The 24756-nt window shown below is 58.7% G+C and overlaps 1 protein-coding gene across 1 annotated transcript; it reads left to right on the top strand.

Moving 5' to 3' along the window:
- The first annotated feature begins 12696 nt into the window (after window positions 1-12696).
- On the top strand, window positions 12697-21044 carry RBP3 (retinol binding protein 3). The gene is made up of 4 exons (XM_026009362.2): window positions 12697-15744; window positions 17249-17439; window positions 19166-19308; window positions 20644-21044. The coding sequence occupies exons 1-4, from the start codon at window positions 12697-12699 to the stop codon at window positions 21042-21044; spliced, it is 3783 nt and encodes a 1260-aa protein (XP_025865147.2).
- The last annotated feature ends 3712 nt before the right edge of the window (window positions 21045-24756 follow it).

Below are 24756 nucleotides of genomic sequence, written 5' to 3'. Positions count from 1 at the left end.
CTGTGGCTGTTGTGGGCTTGGCGTGGGGACCTGCCCGCCTCTGCTCGCGAGCCGCCCACACCACCAGGTCCTCCGGGAATGAGGCCTGAGAGCCTGCAGCCTGGTCACACTCAGGGCCCAGGTTCAGGGCAACGGGGCCTGGACCACGTGCTGGGAAAAGAATCTGCGGGGAGCGCCCCCAGGTGCTGCGTGGCATCCATGTCCCCGCGGATGTTTCTGGGGGATCACCCCAGCAGAGCTCATCTCCCGACGCGGTACTGAGCCCTCCGCTTCTACTACCGCGCTTGCAACGGGGGGGGGGGGGGGGGGGGGTGTCACCATCACATGTAGGGAGGCACTGTCCCCTGCTCCTCATGTCACCCGCCCCCCGGGCGCAGAGCGGGAGGACAGAGGGGCTCAGAGATGCCGGGCAGGAAGCCCCCAGCAGGAAGCGACAACGAGGGGGTGGAGTGGGGGGACTGTGGGGCCAGCCCCGGGGAGAGGCGGGGGTCCCCAAGCGCCGGCTGGGCCGGGGACGTGCACTCCAGAGCTCACACGACAGCCACAGAATAAAAGACGTTTCTATCCTGACTTTTGCAAATGAAGAGGAGGTGGAGGTTTCTGGAGGCTTCGGCCTTGGCTCAGAGCTCAGCCGGGAGGGCTGGACCCGGGTTTTGACCCCCGGCCGCGGGGCTAACCCCACGCTCTCCGTCCCGACGACCTCCCTCACGAAGGGTCAGGGTCGTGGCAAGGACACAGGCTGCGCTCTCGGGTGGTGCCCCCCACCGGCCCTGCTCTGTGGGATCTTCACCCGCCGGGTGCTCGGGGCAGCGGCAGGTGGCCCCCTTGTCGGCCTGCGTCAGTGCTGGGCCGTGGTCACCAAGACCTGGAGTGGCGGGCAGTTAGAGCCGAGCGGGCAATGGGAGCAACAGGTGGTTCACGTCCTAGAAGCCCCAGGGTGACCCCGTGGCCCCCAGGACCCCACGGACAGACCACGGGCCACAGCTGTGGCACAAGCACCTCCTCTTCCTCCCCTGTCCTAGGCAACTCCCAAGTCCCAGTGGTCACCGCCGTTTTAGCGACCCCCTCCTCCACCTGACGGCTGCCAGGATTCCTCCCGCACAAACCCCCAACCTGCAGATGGTGGGGAGCAGCCTCCATCAGCAGCCAGCCCGTCCGTGACCCCAGAGCCCGCTCACATGAAAAGGACGGAGCCCTGTAGCCTCAGGGCAGTGGCCACCCCGGGCCACCCCGCCCTGACTGCATGCCGTCCCCCACGAAGGGCTGGCACCACCCCGGCCTCGGGGGCCCGCGCGGATCCCATGCAAACCTGCCGTGGGGGACCCAAGCACAAGACCCCCCTGCACACAGCTGGCCCTGGAGAGAGAAGATGCAGGGACGCAGCGACCCAGGGATGCCTCTTTCCCCGTTTTGATAGAATCCTAGAAGCTGGACAAGCCACGGGGATCCTGCTGCCAAGGAAGGGCCCGCGCTGGGTGCCGTGTGGGGTGGCGCGCGGTCTCCCGGGGCACACGGAGGAGTACGGGGCACAGGCCCTGTGCCGCAGCCGGTGTGGACAGCATGACCCGAGGGCCAGGGGCTCAAGGGCAGGTAGGTCTGCAGTAGCCAGATGCGCCTCTGCCGCCTTTTTTAACAAAATCCCGGAGATCAGAGGTACCAGGTTCTCCTCCTTGACAATGTCCGTGCTGACGACTGCGCACCGGTCAAACTGATCTTGAACCACCTCCCTAGGTTCGGTCCTCACCCATGGGCCTGGGGCCTTGACCAGAGCCCCTCCACCGGGTGAGCCTGCTGACGCTCTGACGCCCCTGAAGGGAGCCAGGCCTGCCTCGCCCCCCAGACCTGCTGACCCTGCGCCGGCCGGGGTCCTGGCCTCGGGATCTGCCCACCCATCATGCCTCTCCCAGCCCCGTTTTGGCTGCTTTGCAAACTCCAGGCTTTGTACGCCAGCTACCCACACGTGGGCATCGCAGACGCACGCATGATGCTTGGTCCTCTCAGGTTTTGACATCGGTCCTCGGTGTCACGCATGAGTTGGAACACGCTCTATGTCTCCTCATGGGGCTGGAGACACCTCCTCTCTGGGGTCCGTCCCGGCGGCCACCTGACTCGCGGCCAGGAAAGCACCTCCCATAACAAGACTAGAAGCCAGGGCCGGCCTAGCAAGTACCAGGCCCACATGTACCCACCTGGGAAGAAGCCCTGAAGGTCACCTCCAGGAGGAACCCAAGAGGCGGCTGTGCTCCCGAGTGCCCCCCTCCCCCCGCCAGGCCTGTGCTGACCAACTGTGCTGCCACGCGGACCCCACAGCACGCGAGCACTCACTGCCCTTCTCCGTTCCCCACTTCGGAGGCAGGAAGAGCCCTCGAGGCCGGTGTGGGCTGCTCTGCGCTGCTGCACGTGATGGGCAGAGCTAAAAACACGGGAGGGGCTGGGAAGCCTGTCGGTTTCCCCTGGCAAGGGCACTAAGTTCCACCGTGAGGACAAAGGGAACCAAGAGAGGGCAGGATTGGGAAAGCAGGGGCACGCAGGGCGGGAAAGGGAGTAGGAGCTGGGAGGGGGCGGAAGCGCGTCCAGCCCCGCGCCTGGCACTCTGGGGCTCCGGGGAAGGGCGGCTGCTGCTGTCCATCGAAGGAGTTCTGATCGAACGAGAAAGTTCTGCCACAGATGCTCCTACTGCTGACGTAGCAGTACTGGCTCTGAGTCTCCACCGGAAGAAATATATTAAATACGGAGAAATCTTGATGTTTGCTGAACGTTGCTTTTCTTTTTCTTTCTTTCTTTTTTTTTTTTTTTTGAAGATTTTATTTATTCATGAGAGATACACACAGAGAGAGGCAGAGACCCAGGCAGAGGGAGAAGCAGGCTCCATGCAGGGAGCCCGATGTGAGGAATCAATCCTGGGTCTCCAGGATCACGCCCTGGGCCGAAGGTGGCGCTAAACCGCTGAGCCACCCAGGCTGCCCATGAACGTTGCTTTTCATAGTGAAAAACAAGAAACTCTCTAAAATGAACAATGGGAGAATAATGGGATGAGCTGTGGTCAGCCCCCTTCCTCTTCCTTCCTGGGCCTGGATCACAGTGCGAAAGAAGAAGAGCCCTTTCTCCAGAAGTCAGGGGAGCAGCAGCAGACAGCCGGCGGGAGGACTGTTTGGAGGGTGGAGGGGAAGCCTCTAAGGACTGCGTAGTCTCAGGTCAGCCCGAGGGCTAGCCCCTGGTTGTGCTCTAAACCACTCAGATTTTTTTTTTTTAAGATTTAATGTATTTATTTGAGAGACAGAGAGCGCCAGCAGGGGGAGGGACGGAGGGAGAGGGACGAGCAGACTCCCTGACGTGGGGCTCCATGCAGGACCCCACGGGGGAGCCCAGTGTAGGTAGGGCTTGACCCAGGACCCCGGGATCATGACCTGAGCCACAGTCAGGTGCTTAACCACCCAGGCGCACAGTCAGATTTGAATTCAAGAAGGGCCCGACCAGGAGTGACAGCGCCAGGCTCACACCTGCCCTATGGCCCCCAAGACTGCCCAATATACACGCACACGTACACACACAGCACACATAACACACCACACACGTGTACACGTCACAGAGTCGTGCACGAACACACACGCCTACATGCCTTTGACCCAAAGATCAGCAAAATTGGGCAGCCCGGGTGGCTCAGCAGTTTAGCGCCTGCCTTCGGCCAAAGATCAGCAAAATTGGCGGGACTTTCCAATACATTGGCAACTTGTGAAACTGCAAGAAATCTCGGAGGAGGGGCCCGTCTTCCAGGCAAACTGAAAAAAAGGCAGGAGGAGAGGAAAAGAAGCGCTAGGACAGGATAGTCTGGCTTCTCCTCGGGGACAAAGTAGGGGGTCAAAGAGAGGATCAACCATCTGCAGGTGTTTGCGCTTGGCCTCGTTTGTAATCACAGAAAAGCAAATGGAAACGACCATGAGGTTCCATCCTATACTTGTTAGATTTGCAGACATGAAGCCATGTGGCTCTAGAGCCCACGGGCATGGTGGGGGGTAAGGGGGGCCTGCCCATGGTATCGGTCACCCTGGAGGGCAGTTCAGCTGCATCCAAGAGACTGGAGAGCTCTGGACACTCCTCTCCTTCATACCCATTCTACAGACAGCTACACATGAGGGCTCAGAGCAAGTGCTGCACAAGGCAACTATGAGACCCTGGTGAGACCTGGGCTGGGTGTCGGGTGCCACCCGGAACCCCCTTCAGGATCGTCCCAGGAGTGGAAAGAAGTGCCTGCAAGGAATGACTCATCCAGGTTATATTCCCTCCTCAGGGGCATCCTCCATCCAGTGACTGTGCACGGTATGAAGGCCTGGAGCCGCGCTTCAATTTGGGGTAACTCTTTTTTTAAAAGTAGGCTCCATGCTGCACATGTGCAGCTCAAGCTCACGATCATACGATCAAGACCTGAGCCTGAGATCAAGGGTTGAACACTCAACCACTCAACCGACGGAGCCATCCAGGCGCCCCCAACTTGGGGTGACTCTTCAAGGGCCGTCGCCTCTGCAGAGCCTCCCTTGAGGTTGGCTGAGGTCCTGGTGACAGCTGTACCACATTGGACTTCTCTCTCTGTCCAACATCCTCGCCTCCCTGACAGGTGCAGCCCCGGGGTGCCTACCGCAGCCAGTCCGGCTCATTCTGGTTCTCCAGGAACCTGACCTGCGAGAGACCGAATATCCATCGGTGGAGAATAGTTAACAAAAAGAGGGCCCGTGCGTATGGTGAAGTGATGAGAGCAATCGAAAGGCCAACTAGTTGATGACCAGTATGGTTAGAAATCAAAAATACAAGGCTGAGTGAAGAAAGCAAGTGGCAGAGTCAGATATGCAGCATAGCGATGCGAGTCACTCCAATAAAAACCCATCGAGGGTCACGCTGACACACTAGTTTATAAAAGGACTAGGATACACGGCAAATAGCAGAAAGGTGAGGAATATAAAAAAAAATCTTGCTTTATCTGTAAAGGTCTTTTTTTTCTTCTGTCATTTTTTTTTTAAAAAAACAAGAACAATGAAGAAAGGACGCATACACAGTGAATAAACTGAGGTTGTGCATGTTGGTATGGGGGGGTTAAGATAGGACATGGAGGTGCAGTGTCCCCTGGAGCTCAGAGCTGGGCGGCGAGTGCATGAGCTCCGTGGCTGTCCCAGGGCCCCAGGGCCGTGCCCGTGTCCGGAGGCCACCCGGGCACCTCCTGGAGCCCTCAGGCCCCTCCGCGTGGGTGCCGGACTCTGCTCCGCAGCTGGACAAGGCTCCGGCCAGGCAGCCGCCCAGGGCCTGGCACGCGGAACAGGAGGCCTGCAAGGACCCCACGGCCGAGCAGTGCTACGTCTCAGGGCCACCAGGGGAAACTGTCACACACCGACGGGCTGGCAGGGTCGCCTCGGGCCGCAGCTCGCTCCCATCACGAGGTACTTAAAGGACATGGCAAGGCCCTATATTCGACCGAGACTTCCACTCCTGGAAACGGAAGCAGCGTCAGCGGGAAGAGCGTCACCTGGAAGCTCCTGGCAGATCCGTGCCCACAACAGCGGGCAGCAGGACGGCTGCGATGAGCGGCAGCAAGCGCAGGTCCCAGCCGACCAGCCAAAGCCCAGACCCGTCCAGCGGCCCTGAGGGTGGGGCTCTGGGGCTACCCGCCTGCCCGAAGCCCAGGGAGTGGCACCGGCCGACGCCATCTGTCCGGGGTGTTCCCGGGCCTCCGCGGATGTGGATGAGTGTGCATGGCGTGGTGGCTGCGCGGGTCTGAAAATGCAGACACAGCAGAGGAGCCAGCTCCCAGCCCCCCACGGCGGTTCCCACATTAAAAGCTCCCTGCCCGCCAGAGCACCCAGGGGTACACGTCCCTAACACTGATAGTCTCATGAAGCCCCATCGAGCACCCCGTCTTCAGATGATGAATGTGCTCATCGGACCTGCAGAAATACCTTCCAGCGGCGGGCATCCATGAGCTCGTCCTTATGAAACCGCGCTGCCATTAAGGCCGAATGTGAGCTGCTTTACATTCACTTCCCGTGTTCTGCCTCTGATTGTTTTTTGTCTTTCCCTCTCTCTTTGTTTACAGTAAGTATCATTTGTTGGGAGAGATTTAAATAAAATGGAGAAAGACGTGGGATTTAGAGGAGGCAGGTGGCATCGCCAAGGAGACTGCAGCAGCAGGGCCGATGGAGGATGGAAGGCAGAGGGTCCTTTAGAGAAGACCCGGGACTTCAGTGAGACGCCTTGACACAGGGTGTAAGGGCTGTTGGCCTCATCTAATAGGATCTCAAGCCTAGCTCAGCCCTGTGGTGGGTGCAGACCCCAAAACATGGCCATGACCTAATCCCTAGACTCTGAGTGTGGCCCTAGGGGACACAGAGGGGCACTATCCCCTTAGTGGCTAAAGATGTGATGAAGGATTTGGAGGGGAGGACCATACTCTGGATTATCCAGGCGCAAATGTGAGCACACAGATGTACACACATATCCGTGTGTACACACAGGCACAGTCATGTACACACACACACACACAAAGGCCAGCACAGACCATCCTCATGAGTTAGCCTCGCCCATGTTCTGGGCCAAACACTGAATTGCCGCTTCCGGGGGAAAGCTGAGGATAGAAGGTGATGGAACAAACTCTCACAGGAACCCCAAAGAGAAAAGGCCCTTCTAACTCAAGCGCGGTCCTCGGAGGCCTCGGCAGGGCACAGAGACGAGCGAGCCCAAGCCATTCGGGACATCTGGGGAAAGTGGGCCAAGAAAGTCTGCGTCTAACTTCACGTCTAGTGAGATAAAAATGCAGGGGCAATAGGATGCGGAATTTGTATTTTAGAGAAATTCAAGTCATTTGCAGCATATATTTGTGGTCAATGAAACTATTTTTTCTGGAACCTGCTTGTAGAATACTCAAGTGTCCTCTGAGCCTTGGGTGTTCTCAGAACAAAAGGAAAGGCCTCGTGTAGATGTGGGGACTGAATACCTTTTTGGAGCTAGTTTTCAGTACAGTTTTCACTTGGCTACTTACTGTGCCCTTGGAGAAGAACTCTGACTTCTCCAGGACCCAGTTTCTTCACCTATAAGATGGGAATAGCATCACCTGTGGCGGTTAATTTTTATGTCAAGAAAGCTTGGGGCCAAGCTGTTTGCTCAAACACTAGTCTAGATGTTGCTGTGAAGATATCTATGGATGTGATTAACATCTATTGTCAGTTGACTTTAGGTAAAGCAGATTATCCTCTATAATGTGGGTAGGCCTCATGCAATGAGTTGAAGGCCTGACGAGGAAAGACTGAGGTTTCCCAAAGAAGAAATTCTGCCTCAAGACAGCAACGTAGAAACGCTGCCTCAGTTTCTAGCCTGCTGGGGCTGGTACTACAAATTCCAGACTTGTGATCCCATACAATTGTGCAAGCCAGCCAATTTCTTAAAAATAAATCATCTTTGGGGTCCCTGGGTGGCTCAGCGGTTTGGTGCCTGCCTTTGGCCCAGGCCGTGACCCCGGGGTCCTGGGATCGAGTCCCACGTCGGGCTCCCTGCATGGGGCCTGCTTCTCCCTCTGCCTGTGTCTCTGCCTCAATCTCGCTCTTTGTGTCTCTCATGAATTAATAAAAAAAAATTATAAAAAAATAAATCATCTTTATTACCTATCTATCTCTATATTTTGTTCCTTGGGTCCACTTCTGAAGATCAAAGGAGAAAGTACTGGGACTACCAGATTTCTACAAGCAAAAGAATGACGTTGTACCCCTACCTCACATCATACACAAAGATTAAATCAGAATGGATCAAAGACCTACAGATAGAAGGTAAAACTATAAACTTCTTAAAGAAAAAATAGAGAGATAAGTTTTCATGACTTGGGTTTGGCAAAGGATTTTAGGTATGACACCAAAAGCAAGAACAACAAAAGAAAAACTAGGTAAACTGGGCATCATCAAAATTTAAAAAAAAATTAAGAGGGAGAGAGCCCATTTGATCAGGGAGGCAGGAAGGGGCAGAGGGAGAAGGAGACAGAGCATCTTAAGTAGGTTCCATGCCCAGTGCAGAGCCCGACCTGGGACTCAACCTCAAGATTCTAAGATCATAACCTGAGCTGAAACCAAGAGTTGGACACTTAAAAAATAGAGCCACCAAGGTGCCCCAAATTTTTTAAAAAATTTACAATTCAAAGGATGCCATCAAGAAAGTGAAAAGATATCCCACAGAATAGGAGGGAGTATTTGTAAATCATGTATTTGATAAGGGACTTGTACCTAGAACATACAGAGAACCCTTATAACTCAATAATTAAGGACAAATGATCTAATTTTTTTTGACAAATTACCTAATTTAAAAATGGGGCAAATAAATAAATAAATAAATAAATATAAAAATAAAAGTCTGACCCTACATACCAATCGTTGCCATTGATGTAGAGGAATTGGAAGTCTCATACGCTGCTGATATATGTTTAGGTTTCAGAAAACTGGCTATTTGTTAAAATGCTAAACATGCATTTCTGTCCTACTGAAAATAAAACCATATATCCAGGCAGAGACTTATACTTAAAACTTAAAACACTGACTGCAGCTGCATTTGTAACAGTTCTATATGGAAGCAAGCTGCAGGTCCATCAATCCATGAGTGGATAACAGATTGTGGTATATCTATACCATGGAATACTACTCAGCAATGAAATAAATAAAATAATGGTGCCCTCAACAACATAGATAAGTTTCAAAGTCACTATGCTGAGTAAGGGAAGATAAGGAGAAAAAAAAATACACATGTAATTCCTTTTAAAATTCTGAAAAATGAGTAGTAATCCACTGGTGACAGAAGGCAAATCAGTGTTTGCCGAGAGATGAAGATAAAAAGGGGATTGGGTAACAAAGAAGCACGAGAAAATGTTGCGGGTGAGGGTAATATACATTATCTTGACCTAGATGGTAGTTCCATAGGTGAATACACATGTCAAAACTCACCATATTGTACACTTCAAATATGAGCAGTTCAGTGTATGTCAGTTATATATCAATTAAGTTGTTTAAAAGAAAACAGAAAAAATACACATTTGTTGGATAATTTAAAAGTTACTGAAAATATGATGAAGAAAAGAAGTGAGTAAGTGCACATACTCTTTGATTCAGTGAGCCCAGTTTTGGGAATTGACAGAAACAAGAAGCACTAGTCCTTAAGAACCCATGTTTGAGAACATTTATAACAATATTGTGTATAGAGGCAAAAACAGAAACAATTTAAAATATCTCTCACTAGAAGAACAGATCAGTAAATTATCAAGGACTACAACGCAGCCATTAAAAGGATGAACTTCATGTACTGCAACACTGAGGGTGTTTCTGCTGTGTGTTTAAGTAAGTCAAACAAAAGACAAATTACCATGTATACACAGTATGGACACTATGTGTATATAGATGACATTGGATGGATGGACAGATGGATGGATGGATGAGTGGATGGGTGGATGGATGGATGGATGGATGGCGGATGGGTATAGACAATGCACCTCCTACATATGTGCTTTCATGTAAGAACACAGAGAGAGATGAGGACAGCTATACATTAAACATTATTTATGTATGTACAGTGTACATTATTGGCTGGGTTGGAATGGCTTTGGAAAAAGATATAAAAACGAGTATGTTTTAGTCTTATTATTAAGAAAAAAGGATTAAAATCAAATGAAGACAGGATTCTGCTTGTTTTGAAATGCATCCAAAAAATATATTGGTTTGAGGTTAGAGCAAGAGTAGGAGAGACAGAGGTGAGATAAGGAAAGGTAATGAATGCCAATGTTAGAATCTAAGGACGTGGATATTTGCTGTACTGCTTGAAAATGTCCATAAAGAACATTGAGGGAAAGGCAAATATTAAACAATGGACGGATGGACGGATGGATGGTGGATGGATGGATGGATAGATGGTGGATGGATGGATGGATGGATGGATGGATGGATAGATGGATGGATGGGGGATGGATGGATGGATGGATGGATGGGGGATGGATGGATGGATGGATAGATAGATGGATGATGGATGGAGGATGGATGGATGGAGAGATGGATGGAGGATGGATGGATGGATAGATGATGGATGGATGGACGGCTAGAGAGACAAGGTCTCTGCTCACAGCAAAAAAGTGAGTCTGTATTGCAGCAGGCGACTGGCTCTTTCCTGGGTTGCCTGGGCCCCAGGCATGTTCCGCAGATCATTCCAGTAGCACACCTTCCGTGCTTGGTCCCCCTTTTAATCTGATGCTTGGTTCTCTGCAGGTTGTACTCTGGAGTGAACACCAGGCCGGGGCTTCCCTCGGGTATACAAACTCTCCAGACACAGAGAAGCCCATGGAAGGTTTGGGGCCTCAGCAGTGCTCCCTATACCAGGGCCTCGAGGACAACCCCTGCCTGCCGGGGAATCTCTCCCCACCCCCACAGGGGAGTTCTGATCACAGGCTGCCTCTCACCAACTCCTACTCCATTGTCAGCTTCTTTGTTACACCTGCCAACACTGTTGCAACAACACTGTGATGCTTTCCCTTTTCCCATTTCCCTTCTGAGGAAGCCAAGGCACAGAGCAGTCATGTTACTTCATCCGGGTCTCTACCCAGGAAGCAGCAGGATACCAGGGAGACGTGGGGCTCCCAAGCCTGCACTCTTGACATCTGCTCACGTAGCTGTTTGTGCCAATGGTGGGAACACAGGGCCTCTGACTTCATCCCAACTCCAAAATCCACCCGGAGATCACAGGGGGTGCTCCGTGACCCCCTCGGCCCCCAGCTAGCAGGGGCTGGATAGGAAGGGGTAGAGCTCCTCCCCTCCTGGCTTGCACTGTGGACCTACCTGGGGCATGCTCTCCTTAGCCACTGCCCAGTGCTTACGCTCCCCCTCACGTGGGGACCAAAATATCCCTGGCTCCTGGACAGTTTGGAGAACTCTGGGACAGAATTTTCTCCCACAGGCCTCCGGCCACACCCACAGGAGGACACATCAAGTCTCCTTGCAGGCACGGAGTCTGCCCCCCTCCGAGTGACTTACGACAGGCCCCATTCTGTCTTCCACGTCCTCCTCGGGGCTCTGGGCCATCCAACCCCACAAATCGGGGCCCAGCAATGGTTCCAGGCAGCCCATCCTGACACCACATTTTAAGACAAGTCCAGAAGAAGTGCTTTCCCCAAAGAAGGACTTTTTCCTGGTCATCTTTATCCTCTGGCCTTCCTGGTCGGGAGACTTTGCCTGAGCCCAGGCCATGACGGAGAAGGCCCAGGACGGCAAATCCGATGTGTGACTCCCCAGGAAAGGCAGGGCAGAGGCCCGGTCTTCCCAGTGAGGACTAAGGAGGCCTTCTTGCTGTGATAAATCAGGCTCACCTCATTGGCTGCAAACAGTGGAGTGATGGGACCATATGTCACTTGGGCATTAAACAAATCCTAATGAGCTAAAAATATGTTTGTTTTAGCTAATTGACCTCTTTGGCCTTCATAAACCACTTGGTAAACATCCCCAGATAATGATTCCCAGAGAGCGGATTGTGGTTCTCCCGGCTGCCCAGACGGCCCCCGACCCTGGGAACACCTCCCGCCCCCGCAGGGGTCCCGGACCCTGGGCTCCACGGCAGGTTTTCTGGGGCTCTGCACAAGTCCACGCAAGCAGAACCCACCGCACTTCCACGCGAGGGACCAGGAGCTGGAGAGAGCCTGAGAGTCCAGCCGTTCACCTGCACCGGCCTGGGTGCCGGGCCCGCAGCCACTCCCCTGTAAGCCGTGGGCCACGGGCCTCCTCCGTAGCCAGGAGCAGGGACCCTGGTTAGGTGGCAGGGACAACCTCAGGGGACCCAGAAGCCTTGACCCCGTGGTGTCGGGAAGGCGGGCACCCCTCCCACTCACCGTACACGGCGCCGAGGTCCAGACATTGTATTCCTGCTGTTTGAAAGCTGGGGGCAGGGGGTGGGGAGAGGGTGCACAACAGTTCCCCGGATTCAGCAACACCCAGAAAGCAACCTCAAGCCCTGAAGTGGGTGGCCCCGCACCCTCAGCCTCGGCACTGCCTGAGCGGACTGCAGCCCGCCACCCCCCAACTGCTCCTCTGTCCCCTGTCCCCCGCCCCCACCCGCTAGCTCCTGAGCTCTCCTCCCCCAGCTACTCGGCAGAGATCATCCACCACGGAGAACTTCCCAGCAATCTACGCGATAGTGGGACACGTCCCTAAGGCCACGGAGCCGAGGGTCACAGAGCCAGGCCCCCAGTGAGTTCTAGCTCCTTCCAGGGATGTGGCTCACCCCGCACGGTGGGGAAAACGCTATTTGCGGCAGGTCAGCAGCTCTGTCTGCAAGGCTCTGGTGCACACTGTCACCCTGTGAAGCACGGAGCCCAATGCCTGGCATGGGGCGGAAACTCCGAGTCCACAGCAGTTTTCCAGGTGGCCGTGCACCGAGGTGGCACAGCTCGGCGAGATCCACGCGCCTTCTGGGTCAAACCGCTGTGGCCCCTGCTCCCCGGTCCCCGGGGCTGACGTGCTTGAATTAGACGGGATTAAAGGCTTACTGGAGCTGCAAGCCGCACCCCAACTCCCGCGTTTAGCCCCAGACCTTCTGTCCACCCGCTGAGAAGGACGAGGGAGGAAGGCGGCCACACGGGCAGTGCCGTGGCCTTGCGCACAGTCAAGGGAGCACCCGTGCAGGAGCCAGCTCTCCTTGTGGGTCCCCATGACGAGGGAATGGGCCCTGATCTTGTGCACGCTGCTCTGCGGCCTGGCTGGCCCCACGCACTTGTTCCAGCCCGGCCTGGTGCTGGACATGGCCAAGGTCCTCCTGGACAACTACTGCTTCCCAGAGAACCTGATGGGGATGCAGGAAGCCATCGAGCAGGCCATCAAGAGCCGTGAGATCCTAGCTGTCTCGGACCCCCAGACTCTGGCCCACGTACTGACCACCGGGGTGCAGAGCTCCTTGAACGACCCTCGCCTGGTCATCTCGTACGAGCCCAGCACCCTCGAGACTCCCCGGCAAGTCCCGGCCCTCACCAACCTCACCCGGGAGGAACTGCTTGCCCGCCTGCAGAAGGGCATCCGCCACGAGGTGCTGGAGGGCAACGTGGGCTACCTGCGCGTGGATGACATCCCCGGCCAGGAGGTGGTGGACAAGCTGGGCAGCTTCCTGGTGGCCAGCATCTGGAGGAAGCTCATGGGCACCTCTGCCCTGGTGCTGGACCTCCGGCACTGCACGGGCGGCCACATTTCTGGCATCCCCTACGTCGTCTCCTACCTGCACCCAGGGAACACGGTTCTGCACGTGGATACCATCTACGACCGCCCCTCCAACACCACCACTGAGATCTGGACCCTGCCCCAGGTCCTGGGGGAAAGGTACAGCGCTGACAAGGACGTGGTGGTCCTCACCAGCGGCCACACGGGCGGCGTGGCAGAGGACGTCACTTACATCCTCAAGCAGATGCGCCGGGCCATCGTGGTGGGCGAGCGGACTGTCGGGGGGGCCCTGGACCTCCAGAAGCTGAGGATAGGCCAGTCCGACTTCTTCCTCACCGTGCCCGTGTCCAGGTCCCTGGGGCCCCTGGGAGGGGGCAGCCAGACGTGGGAGGGCAGCGGGGTACTGCCCTGTGTGGGGACGCCGGCCGAGCAGGCCCTGGAGAAAGCCCTGGCCATCCTGACCCTGCGCCGCGCCCTGCCCGGCGTGGTACGGCGCCTGCAGGAGGCCCTGCAGGCCTACTACACGCTGGTGGACCGCGTGCCCGCCCTGCTGCACCACCTGGCCAGCATGGACTTCTCCGCCGTGGTCTCTAGGGAGGACCTGGTCACCAAGCTCAATGCTGGTCTGCAGACCGTGTCCGAGGACCCCAGGCTCCTGGTGCGGGCTGTGAGGCCCAGGGAGGGTCCTTTGGGGCCCGAGGCGGGGGACGACGACCCGCCGGAGGCGGTGCCCACGGTGCCAGACGACGAGGCTGGCCGCCGGGCCCTGGTGGACTCCATGTTCCAAACGTCCGTGCTGCCGGGCAATGTGGGCTACCTCCGCTTCGACAGCTTCGCGGCCGCCCCGGTGCTGGAGGTGCTGAGCCCGTACGTGGCACGCCAGGTGTGGGAGCCACTGCAGGACACAGAGCACCTCATCGTGGACCTGCGCCAGAACCCCGGGGGGCCGTCCTCAGCCGTGCCCCTGCTCCTCTCCTACTTCCAGGGTCCCGACGGTGGCGCCGTGCGCCTCTTCACCACCTACGACCGGCGCACCAACATCACACAGGAGCACTTCAGCCGCGTGGAGCTGCCGGGCCGGCGCTACCCCACCCAGCGCGGGGTGTATCTGCTCACCAGCCACCGCACGGCCACGGCTGCCGAGGAGCTGGCCTTCCTCCTGCAGTCGCTGGGCTGGGCCACGCTGGTGGGTGAGATCACGGCGGGCAGCCTGCTGCACACGCGCACGGTGCCGCTGCTGGAGACGCCGGAGGGCGACCTGGTGCTCACCGTGCCCGTGCTCACCTTCATCGACAACCACGGCGAATGCTGGCTGGGGGGCGGCGTGGTGCCCGACGCCATCGTGCTGGCGGAGGAGGCCCTGGACAGGGCCCAGGAGGTGCTGGAGTTCCACCGCAGCCTGGAGGCCTTGGTGGAGGGCACGGGGCACCTGGTGGAGGCTCACTACGCGCGGCCCGAGGTGGTTGGACAGACCAGCGCCCTGCTGCGGGCCAAGCTGGCACGGGGGGCCTACCGCACGGCGGTGGACCTGGAGTCCCTGGCCTCGCAGCTCACGGCCGACCTGCAGGAGATGTCGGGGGACCACCGCCTGCTCGTGTTCCACAGCCCCGGGGAGATGGTGGCCGAGGAGGCGCCCCCCCCGCCCCCCGTCGTGCCCTCCCCAGAGGAGGTGTCCTACCTCATCGAAGCCCTGTTCAAAACCGAGGTGCTGCCCGGCCGGCTGGGCTACCTGCGCTTTGACGCCATGGCGGAGCTGGAGACGGTCAAGGCCATCGGGCCGCAGCTGGTGCAGCTGGTGTGGCAGGGGCTGGTGGACACAGCCGCACTGGTCATCGACCTGCGCTTCAACCCCGGGAGCTACTCCACGGCGGTGCCGCTGCTCTGCTCCTACTTCTTCGAGGCGGAGCCCCGCCAGCACCTCTACTCCGTCTTTGACCGGGCCACCTCGAGGGTCACGGAGGTGTGGACCCTGCCGCAGGTGGCGGGTCGACGCTACGGCCCCCACAAGGACGTCTACATCCTCATGAGTCACATCAGCGGGTCGGCGGCCGAGGCTTTTGCCCACACCATGCAGGACCTGCAGCGGGCCACGGTCATCGGGGAACCCACGGCCGGGGGGGCACTCTCGGTGGGCATCTACCAGGTGGGCAGCAGCCCCCTGTATGCCTCCATGCCCACGCAGATGGCCCTGAGCGCCAGCACGGGCGAGGCCTGGGACCTGGCCGGGGTGGAGCCCGACATCGCCGTGCCCATGAGTGAGGCCCTGTCCACCGCCCGGGACATAGTGGCCCTGCGAGCCAAGGTGCCCACCGTGCTGCAGACCACGGGCAAGCTGGTGGCCGACAACTACGCCTCCCCGGAGCTGGGGGCCAAGGTGGCGGCTAAGCTGAGCCGCCTGCAGAGCCGTTACTCCCGGGTGACCTCCGAGGGCGCGCTGGCGGAGATGCTGGCAGCCGACCTGCAGATGCTGTCCGGAGACCCGCACCTGAAGACGGCCCACATCCCCGAGGATGCCAAGGACCGCATCCCCGGGATCGTGCCCATGCAGGTGAGATACGCGGTCCCGGGGTGGCTGGCCCCGTCCACGCGGGCAGGGCCCTGAGCACGGTGCCAGACCTGTGCGGGGTCCCAGTTCTCCCTGCTGCATCTTTCCCTCCTGTCATCCTGTCACCCCGGCCTTGCGTTCCCACCCCAGCTTGAGTTCCCGCCAGCCCCTGCCTGCCCCAGGGGTGGCCTCACAGGTGTGGAGCCCAACTCGGACGTGCCCAGGGGCACGAGGGCGCAGTCCCCAGAATCCCGCAGCGTGAGAGTCTCCGCGTCTGGGGCCCCGTGGGCACCGTCTGAGCGAGGCTCAGCTGGGCGGGAAGCTGAGTGATGTGCTGAGGGTCACGCGTTTAAAGCAGCAGAGCCCTCGGGGGGCACTGAGAGGGTAAACCGAGGTTGAGGGGTTTGCGGCTGGGAGGTTGACCACCCAGAGCACCCAGACCAGTGGCCAGACAAGCTGAGGGTGCCCTGAGCACCCCACCAGCTACAAGCCCCAAGCTTCATCGAAAAGCAGCATCCAGGGCATCTCGGCTCGCAGTCTGCGGTCTAGCAGGTCACCGCTCGGTCAGGACCAGGAGCGGCAGGGCAGGTCTGGGTGCAGGCAGCTCACGCTGGGGGGCTGGGGGAGCTGTGGCCTCCCCAGTAGGGGAGAGAGGGAGCAGGGAGAGGGTTAAGGCAGGAGGGGAGCAGGCAGGCGGCTGCATTACGGAGGCCGCTGCCCCCACGGAGCCCGTGGGGCCCTAACGCGTGGGGAAGGACCCAGAGCCGCCACCCGCGGACGGAACCGAGCAGCTGCTGGCCTCATGGGGACGTGGACCCTGACACAGAGAGACCCGGGGTGTGAGCGGCAGGCCCTGGAGGCCGGGCTCCCCACACACCGCCCGCAGAGCCCGCGTCCCCCGGCGTCTGGTGCAGCCAGGAGGAGGCCCCGGGCACGCGGAGCCCCATTCGTGCCAGCACCGCGCCAGGCTCACAGGGCCCGGCTTCCGAGCCAGGCCTCGTCCCCTCCCCGTGTGGTCAGGCCCACGCCCCGGAGTCACCTGCGGATTTGGCTTCTGGCGCCGCCACTTCCTGGCTGTGCGACCCTGGGAAGGGACCCGGTCTCTCTGGTCTCCTCACTGAGGGGATGCCCTGCGGAGATGCTTGGGGCTGCAGGTGCGCAGCTCGCGGCCGAAGCCCTGCGGAAGACCCAGGGTCCCTGCTGCCCTGGGAGGAGAGGAGGACAAACCCAGAGACACCAGGAAGCACCTGCCGGGGGCGGGGGCGGGGGTGGGGTGGGGGTCAGAGTGGAGGCCGCGCCTGGGCCTCGCGGGTGGGCACCCTCTGCGGGGGGCCCGCCAGCCGCAGCCTACCAACCTCGAACCACATCCCAAGTGACCTCCCAGAAGCCGCCCACCCGCCCGGGCCCCTGCGGGGCCTCACTCCCCAGCGTCTCTCAGGTAGAGGAAGCGGGGTGAACCTGCGCCAGGGCTGAGCAGAGCCCTGCAGCCCCTGCCCTGCTCTTGCAGATTCCCTCCCCTGAAGTCTTCGAGGACCTCATCAAGTTCTCCTTTCACACTAACGTATTTGAGGACAACGTCGGCTACCTGAGGTTCGACATGTTTGGGGACTGCGAGCTGCTCACCCAGGTGTCAGAGCTGCTGGTGGAGCACGTTTGGAAGAAGATCGTGCACACGGATGCCATGATTATCGACATGAGGTCAGAGTCGGGGGGACGGAGGTGTCTGGGCCTGGGGTCTGGCTTCGCCGGAGGAGGGAGTCCCGGCAGGGGGGCTTCCCAAGCTCCTCTGATGATCGCAGGGTTACCTCCATCACTGGGCTACTTATTGGCTCCCAGACTTGCCTAGACAGAGGGCCCAGGAGAGCAATGGGGAAGGGGAGACCTCGAGAGCAGAGCCTGGGCCCCCACACCACCCACTGAACCCAGAGCTGGGGGAGGGGGGACACCTAGTCACCTGTGCCCTTGACGCCTCATCCGGGTGATTCCGATGACCCACCGTGGCTGGGACAGCCAGGCCACCACATCCAGTTGTGCCTCTCACGTCACACAAAATCAGCCCAGGACTGCCTGGGTCAGGAGAAGCACAAAGCCCAAGTCCCGGGCACAATCTCCAAATCAGCCACAATTGTTGCAAAGAGAATTCTTTGCATCACAAAATGACTGTTGGAGGGATGCTTCCTCCTAGAGGGAGTGGAAGCAGGTTCCCCACCACGTCCGCCCCGTGGGGACCAGGCCCAGGCCTCCGTGATGCTCCTGGGGCACCCGCCAGGGCACGGGGTGGAACCCCAACCCAGCTGCAGGAGCGAGGCTGCTCAGCCACAGTTCTTGTTGGGACCAGGGGCCCCAGATCTCAGAGGCTTGTTCTCCCTGAGGAGGGACCTCGGGGTGCTCTGCGTGTGCGTGTGCGCGCGTGTGCACGTGGCCATGTGCGTGTCCAGGGCCCGTGTTTGTGGGCTCCTGCAGGAACCCCTGAAGGCTTTATCCTTCAAACACTTTTACTGGACGTGCCGACGACGCTCATGCTCAGTGCCCTTCTGTTGACTGTGTGGCAGTCCTGGTAAAAGAGGAAGTGGCCCAGCCTTCAGGTGGGCTTTGCTTAAAAAACCCTTCCAACCTGAGGTTTAAGGGTTCAGAGGCTGAGGCCGCAGGCCCTACACCCTGCGGAGCCACCCTGGGCCACCAACCAGAAGACACTCCTAACATATCACCAGCCCGCTTCTTGTTTCCAGATGAGACGGGCATGGCGTCCCCCGAGCGGGGCTGTCCCCTGCCCTCTGCTCCTGCCCAACGTGGTTCCCCAGGCCTGAGGCTCTGGGGAGGTTGCCCCAGGGAACACGCCCAGTGGTTTGTGGGATCATGGAGAATGCAGCTGGGGAAGGCGGCAGGGGGCAGGACAGCAGCCACGGTCATAGGCGAGGGAAATCCATCGCCAGTGTCGGGACCGCAGGGCCGGTCAGAGCCCCCAGTGTAATGCATACAGTGGGCATTGCATAATGTATTAACCGCGATCAGAAGGGGCAGGTATTGGGGATGGCTGGGTGGCTCAGCGGTTAGCGCCACCTTGGGCCCAGGGCGTGACCCCGGGGTCACGGGATCGAGTCCCGCATCGGGCTCCCTGCATGGAGCCTACTGCTCCCTCTGCCTGTGTCTCTGCCTCTCTCTCTCTCTCTCTTTCTCTGTGTCTATCATGAATAAATAAATAAAAATCTTTAAAAAAGAGGGGGGGCATGTATGACCCTCGACATTTTCTACACAAACTTGACCGCAAGGAGACTTGAACTCTGGGAAATGCCAACAAGGGAACCTGTGGGACGGCGACGGGGCATTAGGACGGGGCACTGCGGGCAAAGCTCCAGGCTCCCGGGGGAACGCGGGGCTGCCCCGTCAGCCCCCGCCCCCAGCGGTCCCACTTCTCTCCCCGAAGGTTCAACATCGGTGGCCCCACCTCCTCCATCTCTGCCCTATGCTCCTACTTCTTCGATGAAGGGCCCCCAGTTCTGCTGGACAAGATCTACAGCCGGCCCAATGACTCTGTCAGTGAGCTCTGGACCCACTCCCGGCTCGCAGGTATGTGCAGAAGCCTTCCCCTTTCCTGTTCTCATTCTAGAAGCTTCTGGAAAATCGGGGAGAGGAATGAACAATAGCTTGGGTGCAGGGAAAAACCTGGTAAGTGGAACATCAAGTGCCCGTCCGACGCTGTGCACTTTGCATACGATCCTAAATCCCTGCAAAGTGCTACCGTTACGCTTATTTTCTAGAGAAAAGGGAGTCTTAATTAGGTTGAGGATCTTAGCTAACATCACCCGACGGATATGTGAAGGAGCCGGAATTTGAACACTGGTTTGTCTAAAACCAAAGTGTCCTCCATTCTCGCCCTGCAACCCTCAGCCTAGGGGACAAATGCAGAACCAGAAGGACCCCCGCCCATCGCACATCCCACAGGGCTTCTAACGCGCATCCTGCCTGAGGTCCCCGCAGCAAGGAAGTTCGGGTGTTGACGGCGTGTGCCGTGGGCCAGGGCGGTGGCCAGAGGGGCAGGTGCAACCCCGCACTCTCATGGCTCGATGTGGGTGACGGGCTCTCTCCGACGCCCTTGCCCTGCCTGATGAGCCAAGGAACCCACACTTGCATCAGACTAAGGCCAGGAGACCAACAGCGGGAGGTGCGTGTGACCAGAAAATCACTTGTGCGCATCCCTCCTGCGCGAGGATTGGAGGGGAGCTTCCAAGACATTCGTTCAGAACTATCGCAAAATGCAAATAAAAATCAGGACCAGGTGAATTGTAAATTCAAACACACACTCAAAACCCAGAGTTACAAACAGACCCAAGCCTGCGGACCACGGGGCCCTAGGACGGCGAGGTCTACCTTGCGAGCCGCGCGTGGCCACTGAGCACTGAGATGCGGTTCCTGCAAATGGAGATGTGACACGTGGAATGTGCACACCAGACTTTGAAGACTTTTCCACGGAAAAGTAAAGATATAAAATATCTCAAAGATTTTATTGATTATATTTTTCAGATAGACTTTTTTTGGGATGTATTGAGTTACGTAGAACTTTATTAGGGTTCATCTCCTCTGTTTCTTTTCACTTGTTTGACACGACGGCGAGAACACCTCGGGCAACCTCTGTGGCCCCAGCTCCAGCTCGCGCTGCATTTGTGCAACGTGCACGGCCAGGGCAGGCACTCTCATCCCCCGTGGAGGAAGCACGTCTCCTCCCCAGGCTCGCATCCATGTCCTCGCTTCACGGCCATGGGCCAGGGGCTTGGAGGGGTGGCTGCCTGCGGACGCGGGGCCACGGGACGGAGCCGCGGGCCCTCCTCTGCGCGGGTCCAGGCAGACGGGGATGCGGGGGCCCCGGGGACTGCCAGCTGGCTTGAAGGGCCCTGTGTCTTGCAGGTGAGCGCTATGGCTCCAAGAAGAGCGTGGCCATTCTGACGAGTGCGCTGACGGCCGGCGCCGCCGAGGAGTTCACCTACATCATGAAGAGACTGGGCCGGGCGCTGGTCGTTGGGGAGGTGACCAGCGGGGGCTGCCAGCCACCGCAGACCTACCACGTGGACGACACCCACCTGTACATCACCATCCCCACGGCCCGCTCAGTGGGGGCCGCGGACGGCGGCTCCTGGGAGGGGGTGGGCGTCGTGCCAGACGTGGCTGTGCCTGCCGACGCAGCGCTTGCCAGGGCCAAGGAGGCGCTGCAGCACCTCGCGCGCAGAGCCCGGAGGAGCCCCAGGGCGCCCGGGACCTCCTGGCGACACACCAGGCGGGCGGCGGTCCTGGCCCGGGTTCCTGCCTGAGGCCAGGGGCAGGTCAGGGGCCTGCTGGGCTCCGCCAGGCGGGGGGCCGGAGGCACGCCTGGGTCCATCCGAGGTCCCTCAGCCACCGCCAATGTCCCTGAGCGCCGGGTATGGGGAGCCCACCCCACGGAGGCACCCCCTCCACGGGAGCTCTCGGGGCGGCAAAGTCGAGCCCCCACTCCCGCTTCTTAGCTGCCAAGCCCGGGCCCCCTGCAGCTCCAGCCACCGCATTGCACTGTGAGCCGCACACCCTGGCACACGCACCACACTTCACATCTCCTGGTAGTAAAAAGAAACGGGCAAAATTTATTGCGATCGTGTGATTCCTTTCAGCTCCTCTCTGCACAGTAGCGTCACTGCAGCCGCATTAAAGTCACCAGGAATGAGACGCTTTTGCAGGAGCCTTGAGACGTGTCGTGTGGGCTGCACGTGCCGCGTGCCCCCCTCGCCCGCACACGCCCGCTCACAGGCACCTGCCGCTGCTGGGTCCATGTGGACCATGCGGCCCAGAGGCCAGGGAGCCCCCCCCTGCCGCTGCGCCTCCTCCACTTCCTGCCCTGGGAGCCTTTCTGGCCCCATCATGCTTCCCAGGGGTGGTGGCCGCCCTGCTCCCCGCTCGCCCTTGTCTCGGGTGCCGGCCACTTAGCACAGTACCTCCAGGCGGCAGCCGTTAGACACCCGAAGACAGGCCTCGTCTCACCCAGAACCCTCCCGGTCCAGCTCTGTACAGCAAGTCTGTCTTCCCTTCGCGGGTTCCTCCGTGGCCTTGTTCTCACCCAAAAGCGATCTCTGGCACCACACGGCCCTGGGACCCAGCACAGCAGGCTAGGGGGAGCGCGGACCTGGGTACCTGCCCTTCCTGACCAGTGCACCCGTGGCTGCCCTGGCCACCAGATGCTCCCAGCCGACTGAGAAGCCTGCAGAGCCCAAGACCTCCTCCTCCAGGACCAAGCAGGCCCCAAAAGGAGATGAGGGCTCGAGGGCCACCTGGAGGAATGAGGCCCCCGGCTGGCCCTGGGCACCCAGCCACCTTCCTCTGCTGATTTCCAGCAGCGACCCAGAAGTGAGAGATACCCGGGACCCCCCAAGGTCACGGGGGGATGCGCAGTGGGGACACCCCCAGCCCCCGTCAGGGCTCTGAGGGCCGAGCTCCAGGATGTCTCGGTGAGGACACCAGGCCACGCCGCCCGAGTCCAGCCTGTAGCTGCCACCGCCCACTTCCTCCCGGAACCCCAAGCTAACCTCACCACTAACCCTCTCGTCACCAGCCACCTCCCCGGGTCCCACAGAGTTGTAGGTCCGAGCAGACCCTGGGTCGCCACGGATAGCGAGGGATTCACCACCTGGAAAACCTTGAACCAGCCCCGTCTCAACGGGACACCGGCCAGCATCCCGGCCCCTTCCCTTCTGCTGCGTTTGAGACTGAGTGCACGAGAGGACTTGAGCGGCAGGCTGCATACCCGGGATGCTGGGATCCCACCTTTCCCGACTGGACCTAACATCCAGGCAGAGGTGGGGCGCCATGCGGGCACACAGTCTAGGGGTTCTCTGTGCTCCCTCCTCTTCCCCGCCCCTCCCCACACTCAGTTACCTGAGCGTCTAAATCAAACAATGGTTCCTCTTGGTGGTACAATCAGGGCTGATATTTTATTTTATTTATTTTTAATTTTCTTTAGGGCTGATATTTTAACTTTCTTTATACCTTTCTCTTTTTCTTAAGTCCTTATAATAAGCTTGTACCATAATTTTCAAATGCGGCTGTCATTATTCCAAAAATGGAGTAAATCAGATCAAGTTCTGAGTCCCTAACCATACCTCCGTGACCAGTAGTGATTGCTTGTTTTCCCCGTGGGTTCTCCTTCAATAGCATCCGGGTTCCCTTGATTTGCATGACTGACATTTGACTGTATTTTGTTGAAGGTGTCAGGCCAGGGACTGTGGGGTCTGCAGATGGCACAGCCTTCGGTGGGTCTTGCCGTCTCCACGGGAGGCAGCTGACAGTTAAGCTCAGTAATTGACAGGAGGTCCCAGAGTTAGCACAGTGGACGCTTGTCCTCCTCCAGGTCACCCAACACGTGTTCCCCCTGTGAATGTTCAGGGAGTCACTGCCCGCATGAACCCGTGGGAAACAGACTCACCAAGAGCAGGGAGGTGTCTGGGAGCCCAGGCTTGGGCTTGAACCTGCCCCAGGGGGAAGGCCAAGCCATTTACTCCTTAGACTAGACAAGCTAATCCGGCGCCCGGCCCACGTCATCTGACTCCATTTGTCCACCATCCGGCTGGACGCTCGGAAGGTCGCATTCCCAGCTCCACAGCAGCAGGGCACGGGCACGAGGTCCTCCCGGGCCAATGTGCAAAACATTTCACATGTTTAAGCAAGTGAGAGCTGGGCAGCAGGAAGGGCCGGATGACCAGCGTGAGGGCAGCGTAGCCGCCCCACTCAGCAGCAGCTGCAGCACCCTCCAGAGGCCTTGCCACCACGGCTGAGGTCCCGCCGCAGCTCCCTTTCCCCGCCCACGGTCCAGCCTGAGCCCCCAGCCTGCCAACCCAATGCTGTGCACTCCAGGCTCCTCTCAAGACGTCCTTTCCTGCTTCCCTCAACCACATACTACATTTTTTTACAACAAACTTTTTTTTTTTTTTTAAACATCACTGCCTAGTACAGCTGGGTTAGGGCACGGGTGAACTTTGAACCCACATCTACCTGCCTCCAAAGACCCTGCTGTTTGTACTGTATCATGAAGAGGCCCTGGGCCTGGTCTGGGAAGAGGGCTGAAGTGGGAGAAGTAGACCAAAAAAGAAAGGGTCAGTGCTCCTGAGCCAATTATCTTGCACTGTTACCTGCTTGGAGACAGAAGACGGCGGGGGGGGAGACAAGATCCCAGCGGGCGTCCCTTCAGGGGCAGAGCCGGGTGCCCCACAGCCGCCCAGCAGCCTCTGTTACAAAAGTATAGGGCCCCCCCCAAAAAAGTATAGGGCCCTTGAGCCCATGATGTTCCAGGAGGAGCTCATCACCTCCACCTCTCCCACCGGGCCCGGCCAGGCCTGCTCCTATCCTGCGTCTTGTACGCAGCCATACCTCCCTCTGAGATCAGAGCAGACATCTGAGAGCTAGCCCAGGCTCCTGCTGTCCATCCCCACCCCGCGTCCAAGAGGACTTGTCTGCGCTAACAGCACTCCGCTCTGGGCCCACCGGCCACTCCCCCTCCCTTCTTCTGGGGCCTGGCTTGGTTCCTTAATCCCCACCACAGCCTCCCACCCTGCTTCTGGGGCCCACCCTGTGGGGCGTATGTAGGGCGCGAGGTGAAATTTTACTTGTCTGCCATGCAACCTTCTCAGGTCTCCCCCTGCTTGAGAACCAGCCCCCACAGGGCACCCACCATCCTCCCCATATCCCAAGGAAACCCCAGCCCTCAGACAGGCCGACCCTCCACCATCAGGCTGCGTGCTGGACAGGTGGCCGAAGCAGTCCAGCAGGGGCCAGGGACCATACTGGGCATCAGGGGGGAGGACCCGGCCCTTCTCCCATCTTCCCCTCCAGCTTGCTGCATCTCTGCGTCCGTCTGCAGCCAACACACAGCCGAGGGCCGGGCTGCATGCCCTCAGGCCCTGGATTATCCACACAGGTTGAAGGCAATGAGAGGACGGGCTCAGAAAAAAAAAAAGGATGCAACCCAAATCACACTTGTGGGCCAAGAAGCCTGTCTCGGAG

This window comes from Vulpes vulpes, chromosome 4, assembly GCF_048418805.1.
Source record: "Vulpes vulpes isolate BD-2025 chromosome 4, VulVul3, whole genome shotgun sequence".
Taxonomy (NCBI): Eukaryota; Metazoa; Chordata; class Mammalia; order Carnivora; family Canidae; genus Vulpes; species Vulpes vulpes.
Note: the sequence above shows the minus strand (reverse complement) of the source record. Positions and strands in the feature narration are given on the sequence as shown.